Source organism: Oryctolagus cuniculus, chromosome 21 (genome assembly GCF_964237555.1).
Source record: "Oryctolagus cuniculus chromosome 21, mOryCun1.1, whole genome shotgun sequence".
In the NCBI taxonomy this organism is placed as follows: domain Eukaryota; kingdom Metazoa; phylum Chordata; class Mammalia; order Lagomorpha; family Leporidae; genus Oryctolagus; species Oryctolagus cuniculus.
Window position 1 is genome coordinate 9,223,067 of NC_091452.1, and position 18,538 is coordinate 9,241,604.

Genomic DNA, 18,538 nt, shown 5'->3' on the forward strand with positions numbered 1-18,538 from the left:
ATCAGCATCACCTATGGGCGCTGGTTCGAGAACCGACTGCTCCACTTCCAATCCAGTTCCCCACTATGGCCTGGGAAAGCAGCAGCAAATGGCCCAAGAGGAGACCCAGAAGAGGCTTCTGGCTCCTGGCTTCGGATCGGCACAGCTCCGGCTGTTGCGGCCAATTGGGGAGTGAACCATTGGATGGAAGACTTTCTCTCTCTCTCTCTCTCTCTCTCTGTGTCTCTGTCTCTCCTCTGTCTGTGTAACTCTGCTTGGACCCCTGCTCCCATGTGGGAGACTCGGAGTTTTAGGCTTCTGGCTTTGGCCTGAGCTGGCACACCATTGAGGACATTCAGCCACTGAGGACATTCAAGTAGTGGACAAAGCGGATGGAAGATCTCTCTCTATCTCTCTCTCTCCCTGTAATACTGACTTTCAAATAAATAAATAAATCTTATATGCTAAAGGGGCCAGCACTGTGGCATAGCAGGTAAAGCCGCCACCTGCAGTGTCAGCATCCCATATGGGTTCCAGTTCAAGTCCTGGCTACTCCATTTTTGATCCAGCACTCTGCTATGGCTTGGGAAAGCAGCAGAAGATGGCCCAAGTCCTTGGGCCCCTGCACCCATGCAGGAAACCCAGAAGAAACTCTTGGCTACTGGTTTTGGATTGGCCCACCTCCAGCCATTGTGGCCATTTGGGGAGTGAACCAGCATTGCAAGGAAGACCTCTCTCTTTCTGCCTCTGCATAACTCCGCCTTTCAATAAATAAATTTTTTTTTTTTTTTTGACAGGCAGAGTGGACAGTGAGAGAGAGACAGAGAGGAAGGTCTTCCTTTTGCCGTTGTTCACCCTCCAATGGCCGCCGCAGTCGGCGTGCTGCGGCCGGCGCATCGCGCTGATCTGAAGCCAGGAGCCAGGTGCTTTTCCTGGTCTCCCATGGGGTGCAGGGCCCAAGCACTTGGGCCATCCTCCACTGCACTCCCTGGCCACAGCAGAGAGCTGGCCTGGAAGAGGGGCAACCGGGACAGAATCCGGCGCCCCGACCGGGACTAGAACCCAGTGTGCCGGCACCGCAAGGCGGAGGATTAGCCTATTGAGCCATGGCGCCAGCCCAATAAATAAATCTTGTAAAAAAAAGTTAAATGCTTTAAATATCTGACTTGATATAAGCTTATTTTTATGCAAGATAAAAGATGTAAAGCCTTGTTTTAGTGCATTTTAGAATGCACAGGATAAAAATTGGGCAAGAAATAGGAAATTTAAGCCCTATTTACCATTTAAATTTATTCTGCTAAATACACCAAGGAAATCTACATCAAAACCAAATCCAAGGGGCCAGTGCTGTGGCATTAGGGGTAGTAGTCAATATGCCCATGACAATCACACATAATAGGACTACTGAGTTAGCATCTCTAACATATACTATTGGGCAGTGTTATTAACAGAATTTGAGTAAGCGAATTTTGATGAGTTAAAAAATAGCAGAACTTGTCCCTCCCTGATGTGTAACCAACTTCGGTGTCTGTGTAGGGGCACAGGGCAGCCACCTCACTTGCCAGATCTAAGAGACTGGTCTTCGAGATACATACACATCTGTGATGCCTCACTGAGCAGAAAAGATCAATCTGGATTAATAGGCTCATGTGTTACAGGAGGAGAGTTTTGGAAGAGAGGAAATGGGCAATGAGGTATGCCCACCAAAGAGGTCTTTAAGCCCCAGGTCTGGAACGTTCAGTGTTAGCTGAGTAACGGACAACAGGAGGGGAGGGGAGGAGTGTTCCGTGTGGCCCTGTTGAGGAAGGTTTGGAGATTTCGTTTCCTCTCTCAAGGTATCGTCCTATGGATAGAGTTTGCAGTCCTTCATAATACATCCCTGCACGATGTCAAATGGACTGTAACCAAGGAAACTGAAGCTGATGGTGCGGGAGGATACCACCAACTACGAATGACCTGAGGGACGACAGAGAGATCAGAAAGACTAAGTATAACCAAATCGAAAAAGAAGGCTGTGAGTCTAAGAAGCAGTCAGTAACCCCTGTTTCTACAGCCAGCACTGACCTGACACTAATACCTGTCTCTGATCCTGTCTGCCATGCAGAGCTGTTGCTGCTGGACAGAGGTCCTGCATCACCAACAGATTTACTAGGGTCATGCTGGCGACAGCCTCAGCCAGAGTATCCTCCTCCTCCCTGTATTCCTTCTGGCAACCCCACATGGTTTTGAATGGGGCTACAAGAGCGCCTCAATCTTGGGTTCCCCAGATGAATGGTCTGAGGCTGGGACTAGTGCCAGGTCTTTCACGTGTCAGACTGGGGACCATGTTGCTCTGGGGGATGATTTTTCTCCCAAGCATATACATGGAATTGGTACATTATTCTTCTTACGAAATGGTCATCCCTGAGAGTCTGACAGTTGAGGGAAGTGAAAAACCTGGAGAAAAGGCATCCTACATACTATTCATGCAAGGCCAGAAGCAGCTGGTTCACCTACATGTGAAGAGAGACTATTTTGTGGATGATTTCCCAGTCTACAGCTATCACAACAGGGTGCTAGGGCAAGAAATGCTTTTCATCTCACGCAACTGCTACTATGAAGGCTACATAGACGGGGTGCCAGGTTCCTTTGTTTCTGTCAACACCTGCTCGGGCCTCAGGGGCGTCCTGGTTAAGGGGGAAACATCCTATAGCATTGAGCCCATTCTCTCTTCCAAACGGTTTGAACATGCGTTGTACACGATGGCACACGGAGCTCACGTCTCCTGTAGTGTCACTTCCAAAGGCGGTCAAGGGATGTCCACCAGCCGGCAACAGGGAAGCAGGAAGCTTCACAACCCACAGGCGCTGTCCTACTTGTGGTCACACACCAAGTATGTGGAGATGTTTGTTGTGGTCGACAACCAGCGGTTCCAGATGTGGGGCCGTAACGTCAGTGAGACGGTTCAGAGGGTCATGGACATCATTGCTCTGGCCAACAGCTTCACGAGGGGCATAAACACAGAGGTGGTACTGGCTGGAATGGAGATCTGGACTGAGGGGGACCTGACAGAGGTTGCAGCGGACTTACAAGTGACACTCAGGAACTTCAACAGCTGGAGACAAGAGCAGCTCGTCCACCGTGTGAGGCATGATGTTGCTCACATGATTGTCGGCCGTCATCCTGGAGAGAACACGGGCCAGGCATTTCTCAACGGCGCCTGCTCAAGCGGTTTTGCGGCAGCTGTGGAGTCCTTCCATCACGAAGACATCCTCCTGTTTGCAGCGCTCATGGCCCATGAGCTGGGGCACAACCTGGGTATTCAGCATGACCACTCGGCCTGCACTTGTAAAAATCAGCCCTTCTGTCTCATGGGTGAGAATATCACTAAAGAAAGTAGCTTCAGTAACTGCAGTTCTGACGACTTCTATCGCTTCCTTCGTGAACACCGAGGAGCCTGCCTATTTAACAAGCCACGGCATAGAAGCCGCACGCGCAGGCTTTCCCGCTGTGGAAACGGTGTGGTGGAGACACCAGAGCAGTGCGACTGTGGCTCTGACTGTGCACTTGACCCATGCTGTGATTCAATGTGTAGACTCAAAGACAACGCACAGTGTGGTTATGGACTCTGCTGCTTCCGCTGTAAGTACAGAAGAAAGGGGTTTTTATGTCGCTCTATCCGGGGTAATTGTGACCTCCCGGAGTATTGTAGTGGTAAGTCTGCCAGCTGCCCTCCAGATGCCTACAAGCAGGATGGCACACCCTGTGACAGAGTTTACCGCTGCCTTGGGGGGCAGTGTATGAATCCTGATAAGCAATGCTCGAATATATACGGAATACCTGCAAGATCTGCCCCAGAAGAATGTTACGTTTTGATGAACAGCAAAGGGGACAGGTTTGGAAACTGTGGCAGTCCACCTGCACTTCAATCATCATATGTTCCATGTGCAGATGAAAACATATTTTGTGGGAAACTTATATGTACCGAAGTTAAGCTCTTACCACAAATCCTACCCCAGCACACAGTGATCCAGGTTGCTTATGAAGATGACTGGTGCTGGAGCATCGACAGCAATAGCGGTAGCTCTGATTATGGAGATGTGCAGAGAAACACTTACTGTGCCCTAAATAAAGTCTGCAAGGATCACTCTTGCGTTGTTTACCAGGCACCCAACTCTGACTGCCAAGCAGATGAAATGTGTTATGGGAAAGGAGTTTGCAACAATTTCAGGCACTGCCATTGTGACAGTGGCTATGCCCCTCCTGACTGCAGAAATCCAGGAACTGGAGGTAGTGTGGACAGTGGACCCCCTGGCAAGCCATATAATAGAAATATAAGTTCAAGTACAAATAGCAGTCGTATCACAAAAAAGAAAAAATCTGAAAACCTGAATGTGTTATTTTTCGTGGTCCCTATATTTCTTATAATAGTATTGTGTGTTTTAATTATACTTTCCTACCTCTGGAGTGAAGTCAAGTCAGTAGTCGTATCAATAGCGGAGTCAAAAGAGGAATCAGAGGAGTCCTCAGAAGAGCTCCCCTCAGAGGAGTCAGTGGAGGCCCCACCACCAGAGCAACCTGCTCAACAACAGGAGGCCCCCCAACAGCAAGAGGCCCCCCCAGCGAGGGAGGCCCCACCACCAGAGGCAGCCAGACCCGCAGAGGCGCCCCCACCTCCAGAGCAGGCCCCACCTCCAGAGCAGGCCCCACCACCAGAGGCACCCAAACCCGCAGAGGCACCCCCACCTCCAGAGGCGGCCCCACCGCCACAGGCGCCCCCACCTCCAGAGGCGGCCCCACCGCCAGAGGCGCCCCCACCTCCAGAGGCGGCCCCACCGCCAGAGGCGCCCCCACCTCCAGAGGCGGCCCCACCGCCAGAGGCGCCCCCACCGCCAGAGGCGCCTCCACCGCCAGAGGCGCCCCCACCGCCACAGTAGTCCTCATCACCAGAAGCTCCAGAAGAGTCTGCACCCAAAGAGGAAGCAGGTGAAGGCCGTGAAAAACCAGCAGAAATTCAGTGGAGGATGAAGTCAAATACATTAAACTTGTCCACCACTGAGTGGGAATGAAAAGCTCCAAGAAGCAAAAGTGAAATGAGAATTTATGACTGCAGTGGCTCTGACTGGACTGTATATCTGCAGAAAGATTCAAATATGGAAGATTATCCCACATTTAATATTCATTTTAGTAAAGAGGTTATATTTCATGTATGAAATTGTACATAAAATATTCTTTACTTTGGCTTTTTCACATTTCATGAAACAATTTTATTCTTTTCATGAATTCTTGCTGTTATTATTTTGCTTCAATAGGGCCAATTTTGTGTCACCTAAAATATTTAGGGTATGCCATCTTCCATCACATTGTTTCACATAATATAACTATACTGTTATCAACAGGTTATTCATCCCAGTCTAACTACCCATTGGGTAGAAATATTATTATATGATTGAATACTTCTATATTCCCTTTTGATTTCTATTCAGGAAACAGAGGTGATTTTTAAAAATAATTAAAAGACTTCTGTTCCAATAAAGCATTACTTCAGAATCCACAGCCTAGTCCACATGGGGCTCTGTAGAAGAGACTAAATCTGACTTATAAAGATTTGACAAACTCAACCTAGGAGAAAAGGAAAGGCCACAAGGACAAGGTTCCCATTGCACAATGGTGAGTTCATGCTGGGAATTAATTCTTCCTTCCTTCCTTTCTTTCTTTCACTTTCATTGTGCTAGAGTTTTCTATTAAAGTTTCTATTTTCTACACTACAAGTTAATAGGAATCTCCCCAATTAGAAGTAGAAGAACTTTTGATTTAGTAATTATTTCTTTATGTAAGCATAAAGGAAGAATAATCACATAACCCATTCTGTGCCAGGTACCATTTTAAACAGATTTACATTTATTATCTTAATTTAATTAAGCCAATTTCCCAGGGGAACTTCTACCCTGTCCATGAGGAAACAGAGATCAAACAGTCGGTCCTTGAGCTAGCTGCAAAGGGCTGGAACCTGCAACCCTCCCCAGGGATGACCACATCAGCATTCTCCATGACCTCATGAGCTTTCTACTTCAATAAAGAAAAAGTGATGGGGAAGACAGCTGATACATCCTTGATTACCCAGAGCCTGGCTTCTTTCTCAGTCACTCTAATGTAACAAAAACCTTACAAATGGATGCACTCATCTCTCCTGAAGCCACTGCTTTGTGTCGTCAGCATGGATTGGTGTCCTCTCCCCTGCTGATCCTGACAGCATGGAGGGGTGAGCTGGCATCTTACTTAGTTTACAGGGCGCAGCTCACTGTAGGTGCTCAGTATATGTAGACCAAGTTGAGTGATTTAACCAGAGCCAGTCTTCATATATGGGGGTTTCTAGACCCTAGTCACAAGCAAAGTCTTTCTCAGGCGCAACACTGTTGTGTCTGAATAACAGTCCTAAGTCTCAGGTAATTTCCTGAGCATCAGCTCACAGGATGTACTTGCTGTAACCCTCTTCTAATTGTCCACCCTGTGTGAATTCCACATGGTTTACTTTAGTCTTTTCTTCCCTGTTTTCAGTGTATGTGTTTCCTTCACTCCTCTTCCCTCCTTCTCTTCTGATAAGGAACAAAAGGGAAGGGGGATAATCCAGTTCCTGTTACCCAATTTCTCCATCTGACTGCCAGGGGTGGGACTTCTTGTTCTGGCAAAAGATGCATTGTCACTGACCCCAATATACAGGACAGTTGGGTGGCACCTGACATGTTTGAGAAGTAAAACATTGCCACTCTCTTTCCCCAGTCAGCTCACAGCCCAGACACACCAAAAGCACCAGGCCATACGTGTGTTGACGCCCATAGATCGCCACTGCAAGGCCCACTGCTCTGGAAGGCTGCAGCCTCCAGGACTAGAGAAGCAGGTTTAGCTTCACCTGGCTCCCACTGCATGGTCTGTGGGTGTGGCAACTGCTAGCCAGCTGCGGTTTGGTATCTCTCATGACCAAACTCCTTATCTCTCACTGAAGGAGACAGCTTCAGGAAATTTAAATGCTGGTTTCTTAGGACCAACATGCTAGGACATGGATTTATCAATCCCAGCTGTGGGTTTAAAGCCTACTTTGGCTCAGATGAAGCCTTAGGCATGGCAGTGCCCCCTAGAGGTCAAAAGTCCTAGGCATGGTGGTAGAAGCCCCTGAAAATAATCAGAGTGTTGGAGCATTTTTATTTCAGTTCTGGAAGGAGACTCCAGGTTTAGATCAACCTCTAGGGAGCCCTAAAGAGGGCTGCGATATAGATCTATATGAAACTCCATCTGCCAAAAAGAAAGGAGATCTTGGGACACTCATCTCACTTAATGTAAGTGTTCAACCTAAGTGTTTGAACGTAACTGGACTCCTGCAGAGCCACGTCTACTTTAGTCTTCTCAGGTTTTGAAGAGAATTTCAGCTGTGGATAATTTGGCATCCATTCCTATGAACTCACTCCTAAGGGTACAGTTTCAGGAAATGGCCATGGGAACCCAGATTCCCATGAGCCAGATGACAGAAATAACATTTCAGGTATTTGAGACAGAGCTGCAGAGGAAGGAATATTCCAACATGGGAAGTGGTCCAGACAGCAGGCTCATAAGATGGCAGTTGCTGTAACCAACATCTGGAGACCTCAGAGTCAACCCTGGAAGCATTCTGCTATGGTTGGAAGGCCAAGGGAAAGTAATTCAGGTGTGGGAAGTAGGGACATGATGCAAAGAATGTCCCTACCTGAAGGACTCACCTAGTCTGTAACCCCAGTGTAAGAGAGACAGTCACTGGAAGAGGGACTGTCCTCAGCTTAGAGGGCCTCCCAATTCCCTCACGGCCTTGTCTGAAGATATATGGGGCCTGGGGACTTAAGATACTCACACAATCCAAATATCTCAAGCCAGGAGCATCATGTGATTAGTGACAATACATATAAGAGCATTAATTTTCTAACTAATATGTATTATTATTCTGTACTGAATTTCCATGGAGGACCTCTGTCCTCAAAGAGTTATATTATTATGGGAATTGATGGCAAACCTTGCTGTCATTCTGTAGCAGACAAACAGGTAATAGCTCTGGGGTGCTTACTCAGAAATGGGGTCCACTTTCACGACCAGTGGCCTATATTTTTAAGTAATTATATTCAATGGCGAAGGGTTGGTCTGCATCTTTAAGATCAGTCACTGCTAGAGAGCTTTTAGTGGAAACTACGCAACTGACTTTAGGCCTGCATCTTGAAGTTCAAGCTCCAAACCAGGTACAAGGAGTTCTAGGACTCCTTAGAGAATAAAGGACATCAACGGACGGCAGTTGAACACCTTACTAGATATCAGGCTCTTCTTTTAGATTTACCTGAGCTAACTTTCCAAATATGCCAAGTCACCAGTCCAGCTACTCTCCTGCCACCTAAATGTACTGAAAAGCTTGTTCACTCTTGTGTAGAGACCATGAAGCAGATCTAACAGAACTAATCTATGAGATCAACCTCTGGAAGCTCTGTATGTTGAGTGATTCACAGATGTCAGTGGTTTCATGGAAGATGGAGCTAGAAAGGCAGGATCTACCATGGTGGAAGTCACTCACAGAACAATAAGTTCAGGTGTTGCCTTGATTCAAACATCTCAGCTCAAAGTGTTCTGCGTATTGTTTTTTTTTTTTTTTTTTTAAGATTTACTTACTTATTTGAAAGGCAGAGTTACTGAGAGGAGGAGGCAGAGAGAGAGAAAGGTCTTCTAACTGCTGGTTCACTCCCCAAATGGCCACAACAGCCAGAGCTAGTTTGATATGAAGCCAGGAGATTCTTCCGGGTACCCCACATGCTTTCAGGGGCCCAAGCACTTGTGCTATCTTCTGCTGCTTTCCCAGGCCATGGAAGAGAGCTGGATCTGAAGTGGAGCAGCTGGGAATCGAACCAGTGCCCATATGGGATGCCGGCACTGAGGTGGCGGTCTTTACCTGCTACGCCACAGCACCGGCCCCTCTGCTTATCATATTAACTGGTGCCTTACAATTAGGAAAAGGACAGAGTTAATATTTACATAGTTGCCAAATATGTTTTCCTTGTGTTACATGAACATACAGCACTTTGGAAGAAAGAGGCCTACTGACTACAAAGAACTATTAAACATGGGAAAGAGATTCTAGTGTTCTTCCAGGAAGTTTTGGAACATCTGAAAGAGACTGTTGTCCACTGCAGGGGACACCACAAGGAAAGCAGCCACATCAACAAAGGGATTCACTGACAGGACAGCAAAGAAAGCTGGTACTCAAGAGGTTCTAAAAACGGTTCTAATGATCTCAACAGCCTATACAGGCAATCAGATAGCCCTACTATACCATGGCTGAGATAAAATAGACTCAGCAACAAGGCTGCACCAAAGATATCACTGGGTAATGGACTTAGATTATAAGATCACATTCCTGGTGGACTCTCAATGGAAAATATTAGGAAAATACCCATCTGGGAGGAGAAGCCCTAATACAGATCGTTTTTGATATCTGGAGGGAAATAATAATATATGGATAATATTATAAGAGAAGTAACTTAGTCCTGTCTACTCTGTTTACAAAATAACCCTAGTGGTCACACCAGAATGCACACTCTCATCCCCTTACTCCCCTCTGGTACAAGGAAGAGGATCACACCCAGGTGAAGACTGGCAGACAGACTTCATTAACATGCCCTTAGCAAATGGTCACAGATACCTATTAGTCTATAGCACTACTTTAATAGGATGGTAAAGGCTTTTCCAACCCCAACACAAAAGGCACAAGAAGTGTCTAAAGTCAAAAATCACTCCAAAGTGATCATTGTGCCCCTTTTGTGTCTAAAGTGACTCGGCAGATAGCACTGCTTTAGGGATCTCTTAACATCTCCACGCCTCTTGCAGACCTCAATCTTCAGGTAATCGTCATCTTAAAGGGACACTGGCTAAGCTTTGGCAAGAGAACTCAAATCACGGCTTAAATAACAGGCTTCCTTAGGATGGCAGGACCTAACACTACTTTAAAATTTAGCCCTTCTGAAATGTTATGAGAGACTATTTCTCACCCATGACATCCTCTTTGATTCAGATACCCAGGATCAGATAAACCATATTATCAATCTAGGTCAGGTACAAAAGGCTCTGACAGAATACAGGGACAAAAATCTCTCAGTGCCAGATTCCAAAAGTCATGAACAGCTGATCTCTCCAGATCTAGTTTTGTTAAAAACTTCCAAGGTGGGGCCGGTGCTGGGGGGCAAACCCAGCATCTCATATGGGCACTGGTTTCAGTCCTGCTGCTCCATTTCTGATACAGCTCCCTACTAATGGCCCAGGAAAGCAGCAAAAGATGGTCCAAGCACTTGGGCCCCTGCCACCCATGTGGGAGACCCAGAAGAAGCTCCTGCCTTCTGGCTTTGGCCTGGCCCAGTCCCAGACGTTGCCATTTGGGGGAGGGAACCAGCAGATGGAAGTCCTCTCTCTCTGTCTCTCCCTCTCTAACTCTGCCTTTCAAATAGATAAAGTAAATATTTAAAAAAAAATTGGAAGGAAAGATTACCTTCTGACTAGTTACAGCCTAAATGGAAGGGACCTCATCAGGTGCTACTCAGCACTCCTCCTTCAGTTAAATTACAGGGAATTTCTAGCTAGATTCATCTGTCAAGAATTAAACCACTACCACTAGAGTATTCATTCACAGGTGTACACAGGGGATAAGTCTATCTACTCTTGTGAACCAAGTGGAGACAACAAATTCCTCTTCAAAAAGCAAAAACTAAAATCTCTGCTTTTGTTTTAAGGTTTTTGTACTCTAGCAGACATGTTTTACCTACCTCTTCTGATTCTCTCAGGAAACTACTATCGGCAGGAAAACTCCCTACTAAATTCTTCCACTGTAATAGGAGAAAATCCTGCAACATCTCAAGAAGTCACTTTAAAAAAACATCCTATGTATTGGGGTCAGCATTGTGGCACAGCAGGTTAAGCAGCTGCGGGCAACACCAGCATCCCATACGGGCACCGATTCCGGTCCCAGCTGCTCCACTTCTGACCATCTCCCAGCTAATGTGCATGGGAAAGCAGCAGGAAAATGGCCGAAGGTCTTGAGCCCCTGCACCCACATAGGAGACCTGGATAAGCTCCTGTCTCCTGGCTTCAACCTGATCCAGGCCTGACCGTTGCAGCCATCTGAGGAGTCAATGAGCAGACTGAAGATCTCTGCCTTCGAAATAAATAAAATAAAACTTAAAAAAAAATCTGTGTACACTTTGGCAGCAGTTACTCAAGTCTGTGGATTCTCGAGTGGAAAGCTGTGGACTATCCTTTAGCCCCCAATTACCTACTGGTCAGAAGAAGGTGGACTATGTGCACTAACTAATGGAATGTCACATTTATTTTTAACAACATTATGCTCACAGAAAGAGACACTGAAAGGATTTATATCCAAGCTAAATAGTTTTAAAATTTGAGTAAGGAAAGTCTGCCAGCCCCTGTTATCTGAGAAATGATACAAAATACTTTCCATTTTCTAAGAGGGAGTCTACCTTCAACCTGTCTTTTTCTAATTATGGTCATCTTAACTGACAAATCTGTCTTTTTCAGAATCTGACAACTTTTCAGAGAAGTGATGTTCACGGAAAGGACCATGGCTACTGGCAGTAACTGATGAAAATCTTCCCACTTTTAATATGGAAACAATAGATCAGCTACCCAGAGATTTTTGTTCCTTGGATAGATAGGGCCAATGCCTTAATTCAACGTGCAATAGTCTCAACCTCCCATAGAGATTAAGGGACAATCTCAGATGAAGGAATTACATAAGAAAACTAAGCAGGGAGTTAGGTACAGAAGTGCTGCAATCTCTGCCAGTCCTGCATTGTAATTTGATCCCCTTACTTGTCAATCTGGTATGCCCACTTTCCCATGATGCACCTGTGCCTCATCGCCGATGAGGAAGGAAGGGATGCTACGATGGCCACGGGGAAGTTAAACTCCACATGGAGCTACCATGAAACCTCCAAAAAGCCTCATGCAAGCTAAACTCCATCCAATTTGTATGCTCCACTAGGGCACACCAACAACCAGTACCAAGTTCATCCTGGCAATGTGGAACAAATGAGTCTGGCTACAAAATGACTGATCAATAATGTTTTCAAGAAAAAGATGACAAGAGGTTTGTGGAGGAGCCATGGAGTTAAGATGGAGTTACTGGGGTTAACCCTAAACTACAACATAAGGCTGAGAGGTTATAAAGAAAGGGTTCTTAATTACCTGATAGTATCTATCATAATAGATTGCCACAGTTACAGCCTCTACAGAAGGCCATCATTTTAAAGATATGCTAACTGGAGCCACTGCTGCGGCACAGCAGGTTAAAGCTCTGGTCTGCAGTGCCAGCATCCAATATGGGCACCAGTTTGAGTCCCAGCTGCTCTACTTCTGATCCAGCTCTCTGCTAATGCACCTGGGAAAGCAGTGGAAGATGGTCCAGGTCCTTGGGCCCCTGCACCACATGGGAGACCTGGAAGACACTTCTGGTTTCTGGTTTCTGGTCAGTCAGCTCCAGCCATTGTGGTCATTTGGGGAGTGAACCAGCAGATGGAAGAACTCTCTCTCTCTCTCAACTCTCTTTTTTTAAAGATTTGCTTTATTTATTTGAAAGAGTTACAGAGCCGGCGCCGCGGCTCACTAGGCTAATCCTCCGCCTAGCGGCGCCGGCACACCGGGTTCTAGTCCCGGTCGGGGCGCCGGATTCTGTCCCGGTTGCCCCTCTTCCAGGCCAGCCCTCTGCTGTGGCCAGGGAGTGCAGTGGAGGATGGCCCAGGTGCTCGGGCCCTGTACCCCATGGGAGACCAGGAAAAGCACCTGGCTCCTGGCTCCTGCCATCGGATCAGCGCGCTGCGCTGGCCGCAGCGCGCCGGCCACGGCGGCCATTGGAGGGTGAACCAACGGCAAAGGAAGACCTTTCTCTCTGTCTCTCTCTCTCACTGTCCACTCTGCCTGTCAAAATAAAAAAAAAAAAAAAAAAAAAAAAAAGAGTTACAGAGAGAGGCAGAGCCAGAGAGAAAGGGAGAGAGGTTTTCCATTCACTGGTTCACTCCCCAAATGACTGCAATGGTCATAGCTGAGCTGATCCAAAGCCAGGAGCTAGGAGCTTCTTCTGGGTCTCCCACATGGGAGCAGAGGCCCAAGGACTTGAGCCATCTTCTACTGCTTTCCCAGGCCATAGCTGAGAGCTGGATTGGAAGTGGAGCAGCCAGGATTTGAACCAGCGCCTCTATGGGATGATGGCGCTGCAGACCGGGGCTTTAACCTGCTGCGCCACAGTGTCGGCCCCTCTACTTAACTCTTTCAAATAAATAAAATAAATCTTTTTTTAAAAAAGATTAAAGATAAGCCAATTAGATGTGATGCTTGGAATTCTCACATCTTATGCTAGAATCTATTATATATAGCACCCATACTGAGGTTGTCAAGCTTGACATAGCTCTCTGACTTCTTGGTAACCAGGAAGTAAGGATCAGGACTGAGAGAACTGATTCAAAATCTAAAAAATGAAATACCCAATAGCATACATTTCAAAAATGTGGAAACTGTCACCCAAGGCTGACTTACGTCTCTGAGGTTAACAGCCATTTGTGATGTACTGCAGGAGGTGGAGCAGTTCACTCGTGGGCAGCCCATTTCACTGTGTTTTCATTTATGGAACAACAGGGCAGTTACCAGTTCCCTTATGGCTGTTTGGAAACACCTGGCCATATCACCTGACAACCTAAACATGACTCTAAAAATTATATTGTCTTTAAATTCAGCCACCTTGCTTCCAGACCCTTCTGAGGGACCTATGCATAAGCGCATTTGTTAGTGGAGATGAGCAGAATAAGTGCTTGTCTTCACAATGAAGAATTCAGATGTGACACAGAGGGTGGTAAGCAAGGCAGCAAGGTTTAATGGGCTGGGGCATCTGTTAGAACAGAGGGGGACCTCTCCAGACAGGATCTGAATGGGGGTGCGTAGTTTACATTTAGACTGTGGTTTTTAAGGAGGTTTAAGCATTCAGTTCTTCCTGCTGTTTCTCCTTCCCCTCTTCCCTATTCTCCTGGACAAAGAGGATGCTGAATATAAATCAGGTAAAAGTCCTTTCAAGGTTTTACTGCTCAGTTTTATCAGACTGGATAGCCTTCCTGGTGCAGAGCAGAGCCTTCCCTAGATTAGGGGGAGGCTGTGAAGGCTTTATTGCCCAGTGTTATCAGGCTGCGTAACCAATTTGGTGCTGAGCAGAGAGGACTTTCCTGGGGATCTTTCTCTGTGGAACAGTCTGGTTGCTTCGAAGGTGTGCTTCTGAGGCCTTGTTTTCCCTTAGGTCTCGGACACACACACACGCTCATTTCTAACATCCTACCTAACACTTTGAACAGCATATTCTAGCAGGCTGCATCTGACTGATGTTTCCTTAGTAACTCCAGATCTGTTATTCTTTATAGATGGAAACAATTGAAAATATTAGGGAAATTAATGGACTAAACGTGCAGTAGTAACCTTCAGGAAACTTTGGAAGCAAAAGCATTGCCACCAGGTACCTCTTCCCAAAAGGTTAACTCGTGGCCCTCACCCATGCCTTATGCCTTGGAAGAGGTAAGAAAGTAAGATTTATACTTACTCTAAGTATGCTTTTTTTCTGGTTATTATATGCCTACTGGGCTGTGTAGAAAGAAAGAGGATTGTTCTTATGTTTTCCTACTGATGAAGGTAATCCTCCAATGCCAAATGACTTATGATATTTCTTCACACCCACCTAAAGAGGAAATCTGTGCTCTCATTAAAACAGGATGTTTAGTATACAATTCTAATGGCTCAGGGAACATTTTCCTAGCTCTTTAAGATATGCCCATTGGGGTGCCAGATTCTGTCCTGGTTGCCCCTCTTCCAGGCCAGCTCTCTGCTGTGGCCAGGGAGTGCAGTGGAGGATGGCCCAGGTGCTTGGGCCCTGCACCCCATGGGAGACCAGGAGAAGCACCTGGCTCCTGGCTTCAGATCAGTGCGGTACACTGGCCGCAGTGCGCCAGCCACGGCGGCCATTGGAGGGTGAACCAACGGCAAAGGAAGACCTTTCTCTCTGTCTCTCTCTCTCACTGTCCACTCCGCCTGTAAAAAAAAAAAAAAAAAAAAAAAAGATATGCCCATCCAGTTTATTACTATGTCTGATCCCCACACTGAACCTCAATCAATGGCTCTATTCATTTGAGATTGAAAGCCCTTGATGTGAAAACTGTTCGTCTTTCTTCTTTTTCTTAAGATTTACTTATTTATTTGAAAGTCGAAGATACAGAGAGAGGGAGGTAAGGATGGGGTGGGGGGAGAAATGGGGGAGGGGGAGGAGAGGAGGGGAGGGGAGGGGAGGAGAGGGGAGGGGGGAGAGGAGGGGAAGAGAAGGGAAGGGATGAAACGAAGAGGGGAGGAGAGGAGGTGAGAGGAGGAGAGGGAAGAGAGGAGAGATCTTCCATCTGTTGGTTCATTCCCCAGCTGGCCACAACTGCTGGGGCTGGGCAAGGCTAAAGCCAAGAGCCAGGAGCTTCTTCCTAGTCTTCCCACATGGGTAGCAGGGGACAAACACTCAGGCCATCTGCTGCTGCTTTTCCTAGGCCATTAGCAGGGAGCTGGATCAAAGTGCAGCAGCAGTGACATGGTTCATCGTTCTGATGTGCATTTTAGGTACAGGGAATCTAGCATGTTGCTGCTTTTACTACTGCTGTGAAATCACAAAGCACCTGTGAAATAAATCATGCAGAAACTGTCTGTCAACTCCTCCTTTTCCAAGGAGCTCAAAATAGGTTTTCAAATTTATTTTTCTGTATACCACTGAATATCCAGCTTGAAAAAAATTTAAAATTAGGACTAACACTTATTTTTGTTAAGGATTTATTTATTGGGCTGGCGTTGTGGCATAACCAGTAAAGCTGCAATGCTGGCATCCCATTCGGGCATCAATTTGTGTCCAGCTGCTCTCACACTCTAGGGGTATTTGTATGTCCTTAACATGTCACCCCCAAGGGACAAAGGTGAACAGAGGCAGTGGCTATACATTGGTTACTATGGAGGCGGAGGCAGTCTTAATGGAGCTCTTTCTAACTTGTTTTTATGTAAGCGTAGATCTGGGCATCGTAGACAAGTATTTGTGACAAGGGGCTTCCATCCTGTTTTGTTGTGGTTTATGCTTTCTGGTAAGGAGCTGTGGGATGATGTCAGCCTGGCCTGCTTTTAGTCCTGAGCTCCTTCAGTATCGAAGGCCTGTGGTGACTGGAACCTAATGTCCATTTCCAATTGTTACCTACCACAGTTTCTGAAAGTAAGTATTTCTTCCATTATTGGGTAGCTAGACAGACATTAGCCTATGTGTGTAACAGAGGCAAATAAAATGAGAATTTTGGGGGAAGAAAATAGAGTGAATAAATGTAGAAGTAAGCCTTAGGAGCAGACTAGCACTTAAAGGAAGAAGCTTAGGGGAACCTCCCCTGCCTTACACCCAGGGGCTCACAGGTCTATTATGACATTCTAGGAGGAATATCCCAGAAAGGGTATGGGGGAATGAGAAATGGAAGCCCATACCCATATCCATAAAAACTCCCATTAGAAAATGGACTGGGATTTCAGTTATTTCCCAAGATGCCAACCTGAGCTGTCAGGTGTACTCTTTTTCATTAAACCTGGCTAGCATGAGTTCTGCCACTATCTCACGTCTAAATTCTGTGTGAAGACAAGAACCTCTGATCAGCGGTCTCTGATCACACTATCAGCATGTCTGTCCTCACTATATAACACATCCACGGCAGATTCTGGGCTTTTGTTTGTGGTCTTGTTTCTGTGGAATGATCTCACTCTCCCTTACTTCTTTTTATTTTAATCTGCATAGTCCTGGTTATGCCCTTGGAACTACTCCAAAATACTTTCCTCAATTTACCCAGATGAGACGTAGGTTCTCTTTGAGGATACTCAAGGGCGAAAGTGAGGTAGAATCCACAGAAGAGTGAATCTAAAACACACCACCAAGTGGTTGTTTTTTATGCAACAGGAAGTATATATGCTCTCCACTCTCAGGCATGTTGTTAAAAAAATATCAAATTCTGGAGGTAAGTCATGCATTAGAGAAAGAAAACCTTCTAAGGGGACAAAAAGAGTAAACTCTGAAACTACCACATTTATTCTAGTAGTCGATTTTCATGAACTAGACATTAGTGGAGAAAATTTCACAAACAACAGAAGTATAAAAGGCATAGTGCTGGGGCAAAGGAACAGAAGGCAAAGCTTTCTCTCATGTCCACCACCAACCCTTTATCCACCCAAAGCTATCCTTTATTTCCATGGATAAATTAGATCATAATGGGCAGATATGCTCACAGGGGTGAGCATCTGGCACAGCAGTAAGATGGAACCTGGGGTACCAACATCTGTATTTCGGAGTCCCTGCATTTGAGTCTTGGCTCTGTTCCTGATTCCAGCTTCCTGCTGATGCACACCCTGGATGTCAGTGATGATGCCACCAACATGGGAGACCTAGCTATTGAGTTTCTGGCTCCCAACTTCAGCCTGGCCTGGCCCCAGCTATTGTGGACATTTGGATTAGTGAATAAGCAGATGGAAGAGCTCTGTCTGCCTGCCTCTGTCTATCTCTATGTCTTTCAAATAAAAATGAAGCAAACAGAGAAACGCAGATAAGTATGCTCAAAGAAAGGTGTCAGCAAATGTTCCTGTTTTTTTAAGATTTATTTTATTTGAAAATCAGAGTTACAGAGAGAAGGAGAGAGAGAGAGGTCGTCTACCCAATGGTTCACTGCAATGGCTGCAATGGCCACCACTGAGCAAGGCTGAAGCCAGGAGCCAGGAGTATCATCTGGGTCTCCCATGTGGGTGGCAGGGGTCCAAGCACTTGGGCCATATTCTGCTGCTTTTCCCAGGTCATTAGCAGGGAGTTGGATCAGAAGTAGAGTAGCCAGGACTCAGACCAGTGCCATATGGGATACTGGCATTGCAGGTGATGGCTTTATTCACTTTGCCAAAATGCTGGCCCAATGTTCTTAGGGTTTTAAAAGTGGAGATAGGTCCCAAATTTGAGGTAAGTAGTATGCCATAATTTATAGAAAGTCATAGACAATTTATGTTCTTTATAAGAACATAAAACTGTTGCCACAAAATGATATAAGTAATCAAATCCTGCAACCTGGGGCCAGTGCTGTGGTACAGTGGGTTAATGCCCTGGCCTGAAGTGCCAGCATCCCTTTGGGCGCTGGCTCTAGACCTGGCTGCTCCACTTCCAATCCATCACTCGGCTATGGCCTGGGAAAGCAGTAGAAAGTGGCCCAAGTCCTTGGGCCCCTGTACACATGTGGGAGACCCAGAAGAAGCTCCTGGCTCTTGGCTTCAGATCAGGGCAGCTCTGGCCATTGTGGCCATCTGGGGAGTAAAAAATCAGACAGAAGACCTCTCTCTCTCTGCCTCTCCTCTCTCTGTGTAACTCTGACTTTCAAATAAATAAATAAATCTTAAAAAAAAGTTGATAAGCTCATAAAGAGGAGACTGAGGGTTGATCGTGTGATCT

General features: G+C 46.2%; 2 protein-coding genes across 2 annotated transcripts in view; one reads left to right on the top strand and one right to left on the bottom strand.

Annotated features, from left to right (window-relative positions):
- The window catches only part of TMEM116 (transmembrane protein 116), a 153,006-nt gene that overhangs the window by 43,700 nt on the left and 90,768 nt on the right, over window positions 1–18,538 (bottom strand). The window lies entirely within an intron of this gene.
- ADAM1A (fertilin alpha subunit) lies at window positions 1,975–5,209 on the top strand. Its single transcript, NM_001082701.1, is given in 1 exon segment — window positions 1,975–5,209. A coding segment is annotated over 1 exon segment (2,760 nt). The 5' UTR covers window positions 1,975–2,135; the 3' UTR covers window positions 4,896–5,209.